The following is a 19,217-nucleotide window of genomic DNA, read 5'->3' as shown; positions in this document are numbered from 1 at the left end:
GACAGAGAGAGGAGAGAGGGAAAGTGGAAGGTGAGTGGGAGAAAGATGGAGGAAACAGATAGACAGAGGGAGGCCATGCTGCGTCTTGACTGAAAAACAATGTAGCCTAAACCCAGCCAGCTCTGGTACACCAGCTCCTGGTCTGATGTGGGCCTCCATAACCAGAGTTGGCTGGGTTAAGGCTATATGGTCCTGATTGATAACCCAGGGCCATATAGCATTAACCCAGCCAGCTCTGTTAATCCAGTCCCTGGTCTGGCGTTGGTCTCTATACTACACTGCCCCTGGAAACGGAGATAACATAGCTACGCACTTGGAATGCCACGCTCTACAGAGAAATTAGAACTGTTTGAAGTGTGCTTTAAAGTCCACACGGGGGACTGGGGCTAAAAATGTTGTTGGCCTTTTTAAGACGTGACCTCATGTGTGGTCTGAATGCTTTGGGGGAGGAGAATGTGTTTTATGTTTTCGGTGTAAATTGATTACACAAAGGGACTTGGTTTGAGCTCAGCTGCGTGCTGATATTACATCAAGTGTCATGGGGTTTATCATGAATTTAATGTTTGTGTCTACCCTCCACTCCTCTCTCACTCCTCGCTCTCCCTTCCTCTTTCTCTCCTCCCCTCCTTTCTACACTCCTCCTTTCTCTCTCTCCCCTCTCCCTAGCTTTAGGACCAGTAAAGGTATTGGGTACTCTGCCCACTTTGTGGGGAACTGTCTAATTGTGACGTCACTGAAGTCCAAGGGAAAAGGTTTCCAACACTGTGTGAAGTATGACTTTCAACCACGCAAGGTAACACACACATACACACACACACCTTTTGATATCAAATGGCACACTATTCCCTATATTGTGAACTACATCAGACCACCCTATTCCATATATAGTGAACTACATCAGACCACCCTATTCCCTATATAGTGAACTACATCAGACCACCCTATTCCCTATATAGTGAACTACATCTGACCACCCTATTCCCTATATAGTGAACTACATCAGACCACCCTATTCCCTATATAGTGAACTTCATCAGGCCACCCTATTCCCTATATAGTGAACTACATCAGGCCACCCTATTTCCTATATAGTGAACTACATCAGGCCACCCTATTCCCTATATAGTGAACTACATCAGGCCACCCTATTTCCTATATAGTGAAATACATCAGGCCACCCTATTCCCCTATATAGTGAACTACATCAGACCCTATATAGTGAACTTCACATGGAACCATATCCTTGTTATCTAGACCTCATCCCCTTCACCCAAAACCTTGTCCTTGTTATTTCAACTTCATCCCCTTCACACACATCCTTCTTGTCATCTATCCTCTAAAATTGCTTTTGGTTACAGTGCTCATAATATTTCTCACAACCTCTGTGGTAAACTGTACGTTCTAACGCAAAGACATACCTGCTCACACACACACACACACACACACTCCCTCTCATCCTGTGTTTGCCTGTGTGTTTCAGTGGTACATGATCAGCATCGTACACATCTACAACCGCTGGAGGAACAGTGAGATACGTTGCTATGTCAATGGTCAGCTGGTCTCCTACGGCGACATGGCCTGGCACGTCAACACTAATGACGTAAGAACTCCCGGACCCCTTTTTTCCTATAACCACGACAACAGTGCCTTTCCGGTCATGTGTGAAGACGGGGACAGGATGTGACACGTGTCTCTGGGTTTCACTTCTCTGTCCTTCCTCCAGTGGTACACAAATACCCTTTGCTGGTCCAATCCAATGTTTTTTACATTTCCATTAATAGTAAAGTGTACACTTCAGGAGAAAGGAATGGTTGCTGTCTACTAGGGATCTTCAGCTTGAGTAGGTTTCTCGGTACAGGAGGATATCTAGCCAACTCAGCCATGACAGTGCAGCCATGACAGATTAGAAGGATCAAGGGTTTGTATTGGAACAGCAGCTCCTTCCTGAATTAGCTCTACTCCTTGGTTGGCTGTACGGGCCCAGGGATCGTTTGATGCTCCTGAGCTGGTTGATTAGTGATGCCTGAGAGAAGCTGACAACACCTGACAACAGTGATGTGTGTATTGTGTGTGTGTTTGTGTATGCGAGTGTGTTTGGGTTTGTGTACACCTGTGCCAGTTCTGACAACAGAAAGCAACACGTGTTTTGATGTTATCTGAACAAATGCCCTCCCTCTCTTTAGAAACCGATTTGTCACAGCAAGGATGCAGAGGAGTAAACCAGAGGAGCGTTTGATAGAATATAAGAGAGAAAAAGAGAGGTAGAAGAGGGAGACAGAGAGAGAGAATACATTCCTCCTTCCTGTTGAGGAATGGATGGTCCATCATTGGGCCACAGAGGAACCAGAGACTGAGCTGTCTTCCTCATTACCCTTGATATTAGTAGTAATAGTACTGTTTCTTAATATTAGTAGTAGTAGTACTGTTTCTTTAAATTAGTAGTAATAGTACTGTTTCTTATGGAGGGTTTTGGTGACTGTATTTATTGTTATCATTACCCTTAATATTAGTAGTAGTAGTACTGTTTCTTAATATTAGTAGTATTAGTACTGTTTCTTAATATTTGTAGAGGTAGTACTGTTTCTTAATATTAGTAGTAGTACTGTTTCTTTATATTCCTAATAATGATACTGTTTCTTATGGCGGGTTTTGGTGACTGTATTTATTATTATCATTACCCTTAATATTAGTAGTAATAGTACTGTTTCTTAATATTAGTAGTAGTAGTAGTACTGTTTCTTAATATTAGTAGTAGTAGTAGTACTGTTTCTTAATATTTGTAGTAGTAGTAGTACTGTTTCTTAGTATTAGTAGTAGTAATACTGTTTATTATGGAGATTTTTGGAGACTGTCCTTATTATTATCATTAAACTTAATATTAGTAGTAGTAGTAGTAGTAGTAGTGTTTCTTATGGAGGGTTTTGGTGACTCTTTTTTATTATCATTACCCGTAATATTAGTAGTAGTAGTACTGTTTCTTAATATTAGTAGACGTAGTACTGTTTCTTTGTATTAGTAGTAATAGTACTCTTTTTAGTATTATTAATATTATCAGTCTTGGTGTTATTACTTAAATGTTGTAGATAACTTGTAGATAACAACACTTTTCCACCTATGTTCACTCTTTGTTACCCATGTCAGTAGATTGATTTATACTGGATAAAGAAATGAATAAAGGGAGATAGACAGGGTCAGAAAAGAGGTGAATCAGCTTGTGTTAACAGTTGGTCTATAATAAAGACCGTTGGATGAACAGATCTGATGTTGTCAGCCGGACACGGGGGCCAGGTACTCACGATGCCCCCCTCTGTCGCCCAAACAGAGCTATGACAAGTGTTTCCTGGGTTCGTCTGAGACTGCGGATGCTAACCGCGTGTTCTGTGGTCAGCTGGGAGCGATCTACGTTTTCAGTGAGGCTCTGAACCCCGCTCAGATCTTCGCCATACACCAACTGGGTCCTGGCTACAAGGTAGGCCAAGCCGTGCTACATTACACACACACAGTCACTGACTGACACGCTCATGCATGCACACACACACACGGATGGTGTTCCATGTCACTGATTGCAGATTGATTTTCAAAACTGAATTTTTTGTGTGTGTGTGTGCAAAAGGGGTAGAGGGTAGATGTTTTAGGGAGAGACAGACCTTATCAGTCTGTTTTCATGTTCTCTGTGTTCTACAGACAGACCGTATCAGTCTGTCTTCATGTTCTCTGTGTTCTACAGACAAACCGTATCAGTCTGTCTTCATGTTCTCTGTGTTCTACAGACAGACCGTATCAGTCTGTCTCCATGTCCTCTGTGTTCTACAGACATACCGTATCAATCCGTCTTCATGTTCTCTGTGTTCTACACACAAACCGTATCAGTCCGTCTTCATGTTCTCTCTATTCTACAGACAGACCTTATCAGTCTGTCTTCATGTTCTCTGTGTTCTACAGACATAACGTATCAGTCTGTCACCATGTTCCCCGTGTTCTGGAGACACGACAGTCCTTATTTGTTAGTTGTAAACTCAAAGACTGGGAATCCCTCAGTAGATGTGTGTGTTTTTAATTGCAAGGACGTGTGTGTGTGTGAGATTGATCTGTGTGAGCTTCATCAAAGCGAGGCTCTTTGTCATTGAGGGGCAGAGGGTCGTTTTGCTCTCCTGCGCTGGTGACGCTTTACTCTAGAGTACCACTTGTATAGTTTGGGTGTGTGTGTCCAGACACTTGTGTAGTTTGTGTGTGTGGGTGTCTAGACACTTGTACCATTGTCTTGTCTCGTGAGAGGGGTAAGAGGCCTTTCACAGACCTTATTAAAAGAGAATAATTCAACACAAAACAGCCTACATTGATATGATAATGTCAGATAATCATTCTCTTTGAAGTGATTATTCTCTCCGTCTGACCTTTCCACTACTTTACGTCTTATTACATGCTAATAAGCCATTAAAGTGTACAGTCAAGAGAACTGGAATGTCTTTCATTCATTGAATCTGTTTGCAGTGGTTTGTTTTGCTCTGTTCAAGATGAACACACATTTTGTTGGAGAACACTATGATGGGTTGGGAGAGTCGAGCTGCAGCTCAAAGGTCACGTCAACGTAGAGAGATGAGGCGTATCATTCACCGTTGAAAACTCAATATTTCATTATAGAACTTAAAAAGTAAAAAGTAAAGTGTGAATAAGGCCATTATTTAAACAGTCTGGTACGTCTCTAAACTAGTAATACTACAATTATTAGAAGGCTCATGCTGTCTAGAGACAGCTAGCCCAATTCAAACCCATACTGTATGCACACACACACACACACATACACACACACACACGCACACACACACAAACACACACACGCACACACACATAAACACACACACGCACACACACACACACATAAACACACACACGCACACACACACACACACACACGCACACACACACATAAACAGACAAATTGGTCTTTTGAACTGTCATGTCGCTTCACTTTTGTCATCAGTCAGCAACTACTCGGAAACTAAGGAAAGGACTTAAATATCAGTGACTAAGGAAGTAAAAAACATTGTAACTAAGAAAGTGAATGCCTGTACCTTCAGAAGTAAGAATGATAGTAACTTTGTCAGTAACATTTCATCCATTAATTAAGGTAGGAAGAACATCAGTCAGTTATTGAGGAAGTAAGAATTTTCAGTCAGTTACTGAGGAAGTAAGCACATCATTCAGTTACTGAGGAAGTAAGAACATCAGTCTGTTGCTGAGGTAGTAAAAACATCAGATAGGTATTGAGGAAGTAAGAATATCAGTCAGTTACTGAGGATGTAAGAACATCAGTCAGTTACTGAGGAAGTAAGAATTTGCAGTCAGTTACTGAGGAAGTAAGAACATCAGATAGTTATTGAGGAAGTAAGAACATCAGTCAGTTACTGATGAAATAAGAACATCAGATAGTTACTGAGGAAGTAAGAACATCAGTCAGTTACTGAGGAAGTAAGAACATCAGTCAGTTACTGAGGAAGTAAGAACATCAGTCAGTTACTGAGGAAGTAAGAACATCAGTCAGTACCTGAGGAAGCATTAAGAACGCTAGTAAGGTTTGTCTGTGCTTCTTCTGTCTGTTTTTCACTCTGAGGTCTTCAGGGATTTTCACACACAATATGTACACAGTACTCAGCTCATGATCTACCAGATGAAAGGCTTTAGAGTAGTCCTGGGCCTCCAGGGCTGTGACAAGCCTGGGGCATTCCTGAGCAGCACGGCTGACTGAGGCACCTGGGGAGACCGTCACTGGGAGGAGATAGAGCCCGCTGTCCTGGAGAGGCAGCAGGGGGGGTCTTAGCAGCTGTTTTATATTTTGTGTGTTTGTGTGCTTGTGTCTATGTGGTTTCCTCCAAAACTGTTCTCCCTGCTATTGTTAGATGCATTTGTAGTGCTGGCTGTCTTTTGCACACATCCACAAACACATCCACAAACAAACGCGAGCACACAGACACAAACCCTCAGACACATGCAGAAGTGCACACACTCCATTATATTTAATTCCATTATTCATGAATGGTTTTCTTCCTGTCTCTTGGTTTTTTTCTTTAGTCGGGTCATATTGTGTTACGCTGTGTTAGAGGCCTGTCAGGGAGCGTACCATACTGTCATAGAGTTTACAACCTGGAATCAACTCTCTGTCTGTCCCCCCCTTTTCTCTTCTACAACCTCCTCTTCCTACTCCCTCACTCCTCTCCTCTGCTCCCATGTAGAGTACCTTTAAGTTTAAGTCGGAGAGTGACATCCACTTGGCAGAGCACCATAAACAGGTAGGATGCTGTTGTTTTTACCTGGCTAGCCACTGTAACACTAACACAATTACGTTTTTGAGAAAATTACATTTACGCTGGATTACCAAACCCCCGAGGACTTGCACATTTCATGTTACAATATGGAAATAAAATAAATTCAAATGTGATACATTTATATGATGTAAATGTCGGGGAAAAAAACCATTACATTTAAATAACAAGTAAAAAACTTAACATATTAATTGCGTAGGTATTCAGCCCGTTTTCTATGACACACCATAAAGCTGTAGGGCAGCCAATTGCCATGAAATGTGACACAATCAGGTGAACCCACATTTGTGAAATGAGACTGCCGCATGATCTCAGATTAATTCATCTGAATGAGCTGTCGTGGAAGGGGTTCCACGGCCATTATTGTAGAAACTACCCACATTATCTATTACCTTGATGCTCCAAAAGGAGTTATTGGGAGAAAGCCACTTAAAACCGGTCACATCAAATCCTGTTTGGATTATATCCCAAGGCAGGTGGCAGACGAATACGTAACTTTGTGGCCTGAAGTAAAAGTAATATGTGTTTTATGCATTTAACCACATTTTTATTTTGCCTTTATTTGAGTGTGACTGACATGAAAAGGCACCTGGCAGAAATAGCGGCAGTCAATAGTTCCAAACGATAACAATATGAAAACAGAAAGAACCCCATACAATAACAACATGAAAACAGAAAGAACCCCACCCCCACCCCATTACTTGATTGATGTAGCAGTGTCATGCTGTGGGGGTGCTTTTCTACTCAGAGGGCATGATGGATGGAGCCACGAATCCTGAATATCCTGTAGGGAAACCTGCATCTGTCTGCAGGATAATGTGGGCTGGGGATGAGGAAGGCCTTTCCTCGTGGGAATAAGGGAATGATCCAGAACACTCAGCCTAGGCCATAATGCAATGGTGTAAGATCGACAAACAATGGGTCATGGAATGGCTCAGGCAAAGCCACCGGCAACTGATAAGTTAACTTCTGTTATATGGCGGAACCTCGCTGTGGTTCACAGTCAGTCTGGAAAAATGTGTCTGCTAGATGAAATGTCCTATGCGTGTGTGTGTATGTGTGTGTGCGTGCGTGTGTGTGCTGCAGGTCCTATATGACGGGAAGCTAGCCAGCTCCATCTGCTTCACCTACAACGCCAAGGCCACCGACGCCCAACTCTGTCTCGAGTCGTCGCCCAGAGAGAACCCGTCCATTTTCGTACATTCTCCACACGCCCTCATGCTACAGGTCATTGTGTTTGTGTGTGTGTGTATGTGTAGTACAATGTGTGTGTAATATATTGTGTGTGTGTGTGTAGTACAGTGTGTAGTACAATGTGTGTGTAATATATTGTGTGTGTGTGTGTAGTACAGTGTGTGTCTGAAGAGCTTTGTCTGAAACAACTCATACTGTATATTTCTCACCTAACCTCTTTCTCACCCTCTTTATCCCACTCTCTCCCCCCCTTGTCGGTCTCTTTCCCTCGCTCCCCCCTCAGTCTGTCTCTCTTCCTCTATCTGTCTGTCACCTCATCTGTCTTTCTCCACTGTCTGTCTCTCTCAACCCCTCTGTCTGTCTCTCTTCCCCCTCTGTCTGTCTATCCCCCCCGCTGTCTGTCTCTCCTCTCCCTCTGTCTGTCTTTCTCACCCTCTCTATCCCGCTGTCTCTCTCCTCCTCTTCCCCTCTCTGTCTCTCTCCCCCACCCACATCTGTCTGTCACTGTCTGTCTCTGTCTGTCTTGGTACAATCTCCACATGCACCAGCATGGTCTCATAGTCTTCTGCATCCAGTGAAATATGTTGTTTCCTAACATGTGTGTCCTAACATGTGTGTCCTAACATGTGTGTCCTAACATGTGTGTCCTAATGTGTGTCGGTGTATTCTAATATGGTGTGTGTGTGTGTGTGTTGTCTGTCTTGTACAGGATGTGAAGGCCATAGTGACCCACTCCATCCACAGTGCCATCCACTCTATAGGAGGCATCCAGGTCTTGTTCCCGCTCTTCTCCCAGCTGGACTACAGACAACTGACCGACAGCTCTGTGGACACCACTGTCTGGTGAGTCATTTAGACAACTGACCAACAGCTCTGTGGACACCACTGTCTGGTGAGTCAGACCACTGACTGACAACTCTATGAACACCATCGTCAGGTGTGTCGTTTAGACAACTGACCAACAGCTGTTAGAGCTGGCAGCAAGCAACCCTTTTTTTTTCCATTTTTAGGTTAATTTAATCTCTCCACACTGTGTAATCTGGGCATTAACAATTACAATGTGAATGTACGTTTAATTGGAAGTGCATGTGCCTAAGAATGGGAACAACAGAAACATCTCTGTTTAGATTATCTCTCTGTAGGTTGCACTCTGATAACCACAGGAATGTTTACATTGATCATTTGGCATAAGGGGTTACTGTCTTGGAAACCTGATCTTTGCTAGGTAGACACACCCTTCAATGTATATATCAGCTTGTAACCAACATTACAGTGAGATGAGATTGAGTGAGATGAGATAGAGGTTGTGTAAGGAAGACCAGGTCCGTAACCTCATGAATACGACTTTCTAATGCTGCAATAAATAATTGAATTACTCACTCCCTTGACAAACGGGTATGCGATAATTATTACAACCACTATACGAAATGGCTGATTTCTAACAACACTGATGGACAATGTACGCACTGTCTGTCTGTCTTCTACTATTCTCAATGGAGGAGGCTTTGTGGTGTGTGTGTGTGTGTGTGTGTGTGTGTGTGTCTGAGTCTAACCCCTGGTGTGTCATTAGTAAGGCTGTGGAAAGAAGAGGGGCTGTGGGTGCTACATATTTAATGGCTCAGCAATGCAGTGTGCTAGATAGCTGAAGTTGTACTTAAGCATTTAGGCACAAGGGCGTGTGGTATATGACCAATATACCACAGCTAACAACTGTTCTCAGGCACCTGATTTATAATAAACTATACTTTACATTAGTTGAAATTATAATACGCTATTGTAATTAACGGTGCAGTGTACTACACAGCTGAAGTTATACTATATTACAGTACTTTACAATGCAGTAAGCTGCATACAGTAGATTAAGAAATAGTATACTAAAGTACTTAACAGTGCAGTATGCTCCCTGAAGTTATATTATACTAGGATGTGTGCTACATAGCCCCATACATGTATATTTGCAGTACATTTTTCTGTAATAGTGTGTGTGTTTTCTGTGTGTGTGCGCGTTGCAGTGCCACCCTGCTGGCGTTTCTTGTTGAACTGTTGAAGAGCTCGGTGGCCATGCAGGAACAGATGTTAGGAGGGAAAGGATTCCTGGTCATTGGATACCTGCTGGAGAAGGTAGCTATTATATTTCTATACATATCTTTGCTTCATTTTACTTAAATAATTGTGCAACCTTACCTCTTTAAATTCTGCATTTCCATGTTTCTTGATTGTAAGATGTATTTAAATTATTCCAACACTATTATGGCGATGTCATTACACTGATACAACATCATTATAACACTTAACACATATTACATCACTATCACAACAATAGTAAAACACCACCACACAACACCATAAAAAAATATATAATATTTTATTATACTATTACCATTCTGTTATAACACTTTTTTAATACTAGTACAGTGCCATCACAACACCTACGATGCTATTAAAACAATCATTTACGACTAATATGACCCTATTAACACTGTTACAACAACCATGACTATATTAGGACCTTTTGTGTTTCTCCAGTCATCCAGGGTCCACATCACCAGGGCGGTTCTGGAGCAGTTCCTGTCCTTCGCCAAGTACCTGGACGGGTTAACCCACGGAGCACCACTCCTCAAACAGCTGTGTGATCACGTGCTCTTCAACGCAGCCATCTGGATTCACACACCCGCCAAGGTGAGAAAGGGAGAGAGAGTGTGAATGTGTGTGTGTTAGGAGGTGAGATGACATGGTGGTGGTTCTGCGCTGACAGCCCGGTGAAGTCTGGTTCTGCCCTGACGGCCCGGTGAAGTCTGGTTCTGCCCTGACGGCCCAGTGAAGTCTGGTTCTGCCCTAACGGCCCGGTGAAGTCTGGTTCTGCCCTAACGGCCCGGTGAAGTCTGGTTCTGCCCTGACGGCCCAGTTAAGTCTGGTTCTGCCCTAACGGCCCGGTGAAGTCTGGTTCTGCCCTAACGGCCCGGTGAAGTCTGGTTCTGCCCAGACAGTCTTGTGAAGTCTGGTTCTGCCCAGACGGTCTTGTGAAGTCTGGTTCATTTCAAATCCATTGTCATGGCATACAGAGACAAAATTATGAAAATTGTGTCAGTGTCCAATAATATCCGGACCTAACTGTAAATGGGGAATTACGTTAATTGAAATAGATTTTCTGTGGGACAGAAAGAGACACCCTGAGAGAGAGAGGGATTGTCTGATTCTTTTGTCTTCGTAATAATGGTAAACTTTCCATTCCACTGGAGTGTTCCAAACATGTGCCTATCTCCTCTATAGTACACTACATTTGAACCCTAGGAGAAATAGGTAACATGATGTTATTTGGGACAGTTCTATTCCAGAACCTTCCAGCCTGTCTTCTTTGCCAGGGGGAGAATATGATTCCAGGTCACATCCAGACCTTCGACCTCTGACTCTGGCTTCTGATTGGCTGCTCGCAGCAGCAGTGGAGCAGTATTGGTCTCCAGGGTAACCTGCTCTACTTCTGGAAGACTGCTGCTCCACATTGTCTTCCCATGGGGTTTATCAAGCCTGCACTGATGGGCTGCTTTTCTCTGTTTTGCTCTGTTTTACCTGAGTCTTCTGGTTTGGGGTTAGATGATCCATTTGATTAATGGAATCCTGTATGCTGTGGCAGGACAAACCACACCCAGCCCTCTGAGTCACACAACCCACCTCCGAGATTTAAAACACACTGCTGTCCAGCTTTGTAGCCCCTTAGAATCTACATTTATTGTGTCTTAAATATGATTTTTAATCGGTCAACAACAGATTGAGATTAATCTTCTGATAATATGGATTTACTCTGTTAACAGGTTCCTATGCAGTACCAGGTACAGTTTATTAGTGAACACCTCTCAGAGCTGGCAGATTGATACTGTAATTACAATGACAGCATAATGCAGTAACAATGTTGACTGAGCAATGCACCATCTGACAGACAAGCAGTGCGACAGATGGTCACACAGACAGATAGGCAAACAGGCAGGCAGACACACAGGCAGACAGACACTCAGGGAAGCTGCCTAAAATTCTCTGGCAGACAGATCAGAAGTATCTGTCCTCTCTATACTCTTCGCATTTGAAAGGTGATTGTGACACAGGAGAGGAGAGAGGAGAGAGGAAAGAGGAGAGCGATGATGCCTGAAGCTTGGCCCTCTGAAGCACTACACAGTTCTGCTGAGCCCCTAATGATACCCATTCCATTGTGAATTAGCTGCGGCAACAGTGGGTATAGTTCCAGTCAAGTGTATGCCACGTCATTAGGGACACCTCGTTAAGAAATACCTCGTTAAGAAATACCTCGTTAAGGGGAGACATCTCATAGCGGCCAGCCATAATCACCCTTGACATGTTAATGAGCTGGATGTTGAAATAACCTGCTGTCCCCTTGAAGTCTGCTTTCTAGTCTGGGGTGGAAGGAAGGGCGATGTGTGTGTGTGTGTGTGTGTGTTTGGGGAGACTAAAGATAGGGAGGGAAACATGGATGATAGGGAGAAGGAAGGTAAAAAGAAAATGACTGGATGGGAGACAAAGAGGTGGGAAAGAGAGAATGACTCAGAGAAAGACAGAGTGAAAGACAGAGAATGAAAGACATGAGGGTTAGGGATGTCGAGACTCTTTGAATGTCCAGAGATCAGACTATTTGTGCCTGAGGCACTAAGGAACCCACCAGCTGAATAACTGCAACCAATGGAGACAGGAAATGAGAGGAGAAGAGGGCACTGGGAGAGGAGTGGAAGAGAGAGGAAGAGAGAGGAGTGGAAGAGAGAGGAGGAGAGAGGAGTGGAAGAGAGAGGAGGAGAGAGGAGTGGATGGGAGAGAAGCGGAGAGGAGGGGAGGACATTGGATCCTGGCTACAGTTTGTTTTGTTCTTTTAGTCTTCCCAGAGGCTGTCTCGCACCAAAAGAAATCATCTTCTGGCCTCAACAGTGTCTCTAAACATCTTCCTTTAATTGATTGCTGCTGGTAGTCTGTGTCCTTTCTTTTACCTCCTCTCTCTTTCCCCTTCCTTCCCATCGTAATCTGTGTGTGTGTGTGTTGTCGTCTAGGTCCAGCTGTCCCTGTACACCTACTTGTCAGCCGAGTTCATCGGCACGGCGACCATCTACTCCACCATCCGGCGTGTTGGCACGGTGCTCCAGCTGATGCACACGCTGAAGTATTACTACTGGGCCAGCAACCCCCTGGAGGGCAGCGGGATCACCCCCAAAGGCCTGGGTGAACGCACACTTAATACACTTTAATTAGATCCACAAATCAAATGGACCTTTTTAGAACAACAACGTCGGAGTCCTTCACCAGACAGCCAGGCTGCCCACCGTGGACCCGGACAGTCGTGTTCAAGTCTGGCCCCTTCAAGGCTGTTCCACTACATGTTTTCTTTGCAACCCCCCAAACAGGGACTTATTTAGTCCTGGGACACCAGGTGGGTGATATTAATGATGAGAGAGAACAGAAGGCTACCTCCCTGATTCGAGGGTAGCGATGGAAACAGAGTGGAACTGTCTACCAGAGCCCGGTTGGAACACTGTTGATTTACTGCTGGCAAGAGCCTTTATCTTGTTTAATTGTGAGGCCAGGCACTCCAAGCCGGTGTACCCGGCCAATACAGAACAATATTATTGCCGCTATCCTGCATCTGTATCAGAGGATGTCACCTATATCAGAGGATATCACCTGTTTCAGGGAATATCATCTGTATCAGAGAATATCATCTGTATCAGAGAATATCATCTGTATCAGAGGATATCACCTATATCAGGGAATATCACCTATATCAGGGAATATCACCTATATCAGAGGATATCACTTGTATCAGATGATATCACCTATATCAGAGGATATCTCCTATATCAGCAGATACCACTTATATTGGAGGATATCACCGATATCAGAATCAGATGATATCACCTATATCAGAGGATGTCACCAATAACAGAGGAAATTCCCAAATCCAATGTAAGGTTTGCTATTTGGTTAGACCACCTGTCTCACGCCAGCAGCTTCCTGCCTTACAAGGTGGTCATAACTGGCAAGATATAGAACATTGATGGTTTACAGCAGAATAAAGGGCTGAATTCTTTTTATATTTTTGACCCTGTAACCTTGCCTTAGAAGTGAAGTAGAGAATGTTGCTCACCAAAAGCAGCATTCCTATATTGAGTAAAAGGTAGCATTCAGGACACAAAGACCAATCCAGTGTTGGTAATAAGTAGTGTTCAGAACATATAGACTACCATGGTGTTGAACAGCATCCAGAACATAGACTAATACGATGTTGAGTAGTGTTCAGGGCAGATAGACCACTCTAGTGTTGGTAATAAGTAGCGTTCAGGGCAAATAGACCAATCTAGTGTTGGTAATAAGTAGCGTTCAGGACAGAGAGACCACTCTAGTGTTGGTAATAAGTAATATTGAGAATATTGAGATAATCATGGCGTTATGTACAGTTCAGAACATATAGAGCCGGTTTTGCAGACACGGATTAAGCCTAGTCTAGGGCTAAAAAATCTAGTTCGATAGAAAACCCCATTGAGCTTCATTGGCTGAAATCTGGGTCTGTGACTACTATGATGTTGATAGTGAGTAGCGTTCACATCAGGTAATGGTTGTAACCTGTGTTTTAGCATGTGTTGTAATCTACTGTGTTGACTAATAGTCTCTCAAGGACAGAATGGGTGACGTGTGAGTGTGTGTGTGTGTGTTTGCGTGCGTTCGTGTGTGTCACCAGTTGCCGCAAAACAAACACATCATTACAGATGCACAGCCATCTGTGACCTGGATACTGATTCAATGAACAACTAGACACACACACACACACACACACAGACATACACACACACACACACACACAGAGGAAGCATTTGTCATGCTTTAGATTTACCTCTAGTCAGCTAAACAAAGCCCACTCATTAATTATCTCCAAAACGGACAGTAAGAAACAGCAAAAGAAAAGAGAGGGAAGGAGATATACCTAGAGTGGGATATAGACTGAGAGAGAGAGAGAAACAGAGAGAGAGAGAGAGAGAGAAAGAGGGAGGGAGAAAAGAGAGGGAAATCGAGAGAGAGTGGGAGGAAAAGAGAGAGAGAGAGACAGTGAGAGAGAAGAGAGGAAGGGAGAAAGATAGCATGCCAGGAATATATATAGAGAGAGTGAAGCAGCAAGAGGAAATAGAGGAATTAGTAAAAAGCTTTGGGGTTACTTTAACACCAATGATAGAACAGGTGTTATAGTTAGGATTATTGTTAGGTTTAAGGATTGGATTTAGGTTTAAAGTAAAGATTTTTGGATTAGTGTGATGTTAAAGTTAGGTTTTGGTTAGGGTATGGGTTTTGAAAAATTATCGAATAACATTTTGGGTCATCATAAGGATAGTAACATATAGAATATCTGCGTTCATCTGTATGTTTCAATGTTTTACTATAAATGTGATGACACAAATCCCCACAAGCACAGTAAAACAGGGAGGTTCAACCATTTGGGACATTCAGCTGATTCCCTCTAGGAAAATGGCTGTTTTCAGATTAGGAGTTAAGCAGTTCAAATAGGGGTCAGAGTTGAAATAAGGGTTAGGCAAGTGAGGATTTTGAACAGAAATACCTTTTTGAGTCCCCACAATAATAGATTTTCTAAAGGTGTGTGTGTGTTTTCAATGACATTAGTCCTCAAGGACATCTCTGATAAGGAAGAGACAGCACAAATGACTTAATAGAAAACAAACACAGCCTTGAACACATACATGGGTGGGTTATGTATGGTTCTTCTGTGTTAAAATATACATTTTACATTTTAGTAATTTAGCAGACACTCTCATCCAGAGTGACTTACTGTAAGAGCATAGTGTACATTTTAAAAGAGCTCAGTGAAGTGCATTCCAGGAAATGTATTAGATATCGGCAAAGGCCAGTGCTGGAGAGAAGACCATTCAAATAACAGAAAACATAGAAAGTTGACATGCATGGAGGTCGCAGTGGATCTATTTGAAGTACTCCATAGGATGGTGAGTTTTCAGATGCTTTTTGAGGCAAACTTTTCCTCAAAAAGAAGCTGGTTCCACCATTGAGTGCCAGGACAGAGAAGAGTGTAGGCTGCATGGATCAGGAACTGCCCATTGCATCGGGAATTGCCTCGTGGATTGGGAAATGCCCCATGGATCGGGAAATGCCCTGTGGATCGGGAAATGCCCTGTGGATTGGGAACTCCCCCGAAGGGAAAGCCAAGAGCCATGATGGACATGGAGCGGACAGGCTTTCCCACGAAAGATGAGCAACTCATTCTTGTCAAGGTTAACCTTGAGGTGGTGGGCCGACATTCAGTCGGAGATGTTGGCCTGGTGATGTCACCTGGGTGTTGGAAGGGGGTCAACAGAACAACAGATCGGCACAACAGTACAACGGATTGGGAATCTGCCTCTCCTACCTTTCATGAATAACTCTGCATAACAACTGTCATTGTTTCAAAATCAGTCTTAACTCCGCCGGGCAAGATATACCTCTTCAAGCTTCGGAAAATCTTGAGGAAGCCTTAATACTCACAGCAACTGAAAGCAGCCGAGGGTGGGCCAATTCACACCCATACTAGCCAAATCAAACAGTGAATTAACACAGCAAACACTACCAAAAACAAATCAGCTGCTATAGTACAGATTAAGTTCCCTATTGAGAGCAAAGACAAACTGCTTGATTGGTTCTAACCAGGCAGACAAAGACCACAAAGCGTCAAGAAGAAGAAGGCACTTGCTCCAATGAAGCAAACACCTGAATGTGTTGTTCCTGTTCTGATAGTGCTGTGATGACCTTGTATTAATGTTGTTGTATTGAGATTGTTTTATTCTTCTGTTGTGTTGTGTTAACGTTGATATTCATTGTTGTTGGCCAGAGTTTGTTTTAATGCTGCATCGTTTTTTTTTTTGTTTTTTTTTTCAGAGGTTGTATTAATGTTGTATTGTATTGTTGTTAGAGGATGTTTTAATGGTGTAATATTGCTGTTGTCAAGTTGTTGTATTAACGTTGCATTGATTTGTCTGCGTGCAGATGGACCGAGGCCTTCTCAAAAGGAGATAATTTCCCTCAGAGCCTTTATGCTGCTGTTCCTGAAACAACTCATACTGAAGGTACTGTTACTTCATAGTACATTACTGTACACAATATATACTCACTGAATATGTCCACATTGGAGTTATGCGCTGTACTCACATGCATACAATGTTGTAGCATAATATTGTATCTAATAATTTGTTCCTAATTTAAATGCTAATCTATCTATTATATGAATAACTATGCTAGTTATTATACAAATTATTTTACTAGATAACATTACTCTAAAAGTATACACCAAAGACTTTAATTGCTTGCTACATTCATAACATACAGTATACTGTTCGATCACGTGAATGGATGTTGCCCGTGAATGGACTTCATGCACAAAATAGATAATTACGGTCGATCAGAGATACATTATTATTGTTCACTGGCACTGTGAAGACAATATACTGAAGTGTCTGTGGTGGTCCCTCTGTGATTCGGTGTTTGTGTGCGTGTGATGACCCTGACCCAACAGGCTCTTTTGCCCTCAACTATGCACTCCGACTCGCAGCTCAGTGTCGTGTGTTTGAATTCCCTCGCTTTAATGACGTTCAACGTAACAGCACTGTTCCTTAAAAAATTCTCATTTGAAATCGTAACCCTGCTGTCAGAATGTGAGCGGTGTCAATATAGTGGTGACACCACGTGAATATGGCCCCCGGGGGCAGAAAAGAGTAGGCTCTGATGATGAGTTCGCCTGCCTGTCTGAACATGTCGACACTGATGTGAGGAGAATAACAGCACCTTTCCTGTTGACACAAATCGCAGTCGTCTCCTCCCTCACTCCTTTCACTCGCTCTGTTTGTTTGTTTGTTTGTTTGTCTAAGCGCCCTGTGGTCTTCCGGGTTACACAAGGCGCCGTCCGTAGAGGACGCGTAATTGACCGACGTTCCGGAAAGTGTGTGCGCACCCGTGACTCTCTGTGTGTCCCTGTGTGTGTGTGTGTGTGTCTCTACGTATGTGTCTGTGTGTGTGTGTGTGTGTGTGTTTGTGTCTCTGTGTATGTGTCTGGCCCGTTTTGTCTCTGTATGTGTCTCTTTGTGTGTATGTTTGTGTCTCTGTAGGTGTACGTCTCTGTGTGTGTGTGTGTGTGTGTGTGTGTGTGTGAATATCAAGCTCAGGGCATCTGTGTTGTTGACAGAGGTTGATGTGGTTGCCAGGCTGCGATTCTCATCCGTTTAAAACAGTATTCCAGTTATTTAGTCCTTCTCCTTATTGTTTCCAATGAATCATTCTTTCAGTCTCCTCTCTCTGTCTCCATCCCCCGCTGTCTCTTCCTCCATCTATCATTGTCTCCCTCCCCTTCTCTCTACCAACCCCCCCCCCCCCCTTGACAGTAGCTGTTGGCGTTTTACTAAATGAATGTAAACTGTAAACACGTGTGTGTGAAGGCGCTGGAACGACGTTCTAAGTGTAATTGTTTTGTTTTTGGACTCCTGAGGCTCTAATGATACGGACTCACGCTCATGCTTCCTCTCCTCTCAGGTTTTGAAGTGAAAACACGACAACAGAGGTGGTTTTGATGCAGATATAAAGCTAGTCGTTGTCATTTGAGGGGATGCATGCACTCATAGACACAGTCCTTGGATGGGGATTTTGTCATCACAAACCCTAGATAGTTTCTTATCTAATTTGTCTCCTCTGTCTTTCTCACTCTCCTGTCTGTCTGTCTATCTTCCTCTTCTCTCTGTCTGTCTTCCTCTTCTCTGTGTCTATCTTCCTCTTCTCTCTGTCTGTCTTCCTTTTCTATGTGTCTATGTTCCTCTTCTCTTCTCTATTTTCCAGGATCGGGGAGTGAAGGAGGATGAGCTACAAAGCATTCTTAACTACTTGCTGACCATGCATGAGGTAAACACTTTGACACTTTGTTTGAGTGTGTGTGTGTGTGTTTGTGCATGACTACATTTACCCAGTCATCAGTGGTACACAAGGTCCAATCGAAATGTGACCTACCCAGAAGCCCTCAGGGGTTTGGTAAGCTACCACATTTGGTACCCAGGGAGCAATTAGGGTTGTCTGTCTTGCTGAAGGACACAACAACAGATTTGTCATATTTGCCAGCTCACAGATTTGGTCAACTGTTTGGTCGACTGTTTGGTTACTGGTCAGCTGCTGAAACAGCTAGTTTCTCAAGTCGACCTTCATTGTGTGTGTGTGTGTGTAGTAGTGTGTGTGTGTTTAAGTAGAATAGTTGTGTGAGTAGTACTGTGACTGTGTGTGTCTGTGTGTGTAGTACAATGTGTGTGTAGTATATTGTGTGTGTGTGTAGTACAATATGTGTGTAGTATATTGTGTGCGTGTGTAGTACAGTGTGTGTCTGAAGAGCTTTGTCTGAAACTCATACTGTATATCTCTCTCCTAACCTCTTTCTCCCCCATCTGTCTGTCTCTCTCTCACACCTGTCTGTCTCTCCCCCCTCTGTCTGTCTCTTTCCCCCCGTCTGTCTCCCTCCCTCGCTCCCCACTCTGTCTGTCACCCCGTCTGTCTTTCTCCCCCGTCTGTCTCTCTCACCCCCTGTTGTCTTTCTCTCCTCTCCCTCTGTCTGTCTTTCTCACCCTCTCTATCCTGCTGTCTCTGTCCCTCCTCTGTCTGTCTGTCCCCCATCTGTCCCTCTCCCCCCTG

At 43.4% G+C, this 19,217-nt stretch overlaps 1 protein-coding gene across 15 annotated transcripts in view; it reads left to right on the top strand.

Moving 5' to 3' along the window:
- The window catches only part of nbeaa (neurobeachin a), a 126,014-nt gene that overhangs the window by 58,251 nt on the left and 48,546 nt on the right, over positions 1-19,217 (top strand). For all 15 annotated transcript variants that reach the window (XM_029120733.2, XM_034293514.1, XM_029120742.2 and 12 more), the window contains exons 7-17: positions 667-793; positions 1,481-1,600; positions 3,323-3,469; positions 6,231-6,287; positions 7,407-7,547; positions 8,224-8,357; positions 9,527-9,635; positions 10,041-10,193; positions 12,560-12,728; positions 16,545-16,624; positions 18,381-18,443. In XM_029120733.2, coding sequence (XP_028976566.2) covers positions 667-793; positions 1,481-1,600; positions 3,323-3,469; positions 6,231-6,287; positions 7,407-7,547; positions 8,224-8,357; positions 9,527-9,635; positions 10,041-10,193; positions 12,560-12,728; positions 16,545-16,624; positions 18,381-18,443 — 1,300 coding nt within the window. The remainder of the gene's footprint in view (positions 1-666; positions 794-1,480; positions 1,601-3,322; positions 3,470-6,230; positions 6,288-7,406; positions 7,548-8,223; positions 8,358-9,526; positions 9,636-10,040; positions 10,194-12,559; positions 12,729-16,544; positions 16,625-18,380; positions 18,444-19,217) is intronic.

This window comes from Esox lucius, chromosome 7, assembly GCF_011004845.1.
Source record: "Esox lucius isolate fEsoLuc1 chromosome 7, fEsoLuc1.pri, whole genome shotgun sequence".
NCBI classification, from domain to species: domain Eukaryota; kingdom Metazoa; phylum Chordata; class Actinopteri; order Esociformes; family Esocidae; genus Esox; species Esox lucius.
The sequence above is the reverse complement of the archived record's forward strand: the minus strand, read 5'-3'. Positions and strand labels throughout refer to the sequence as shown.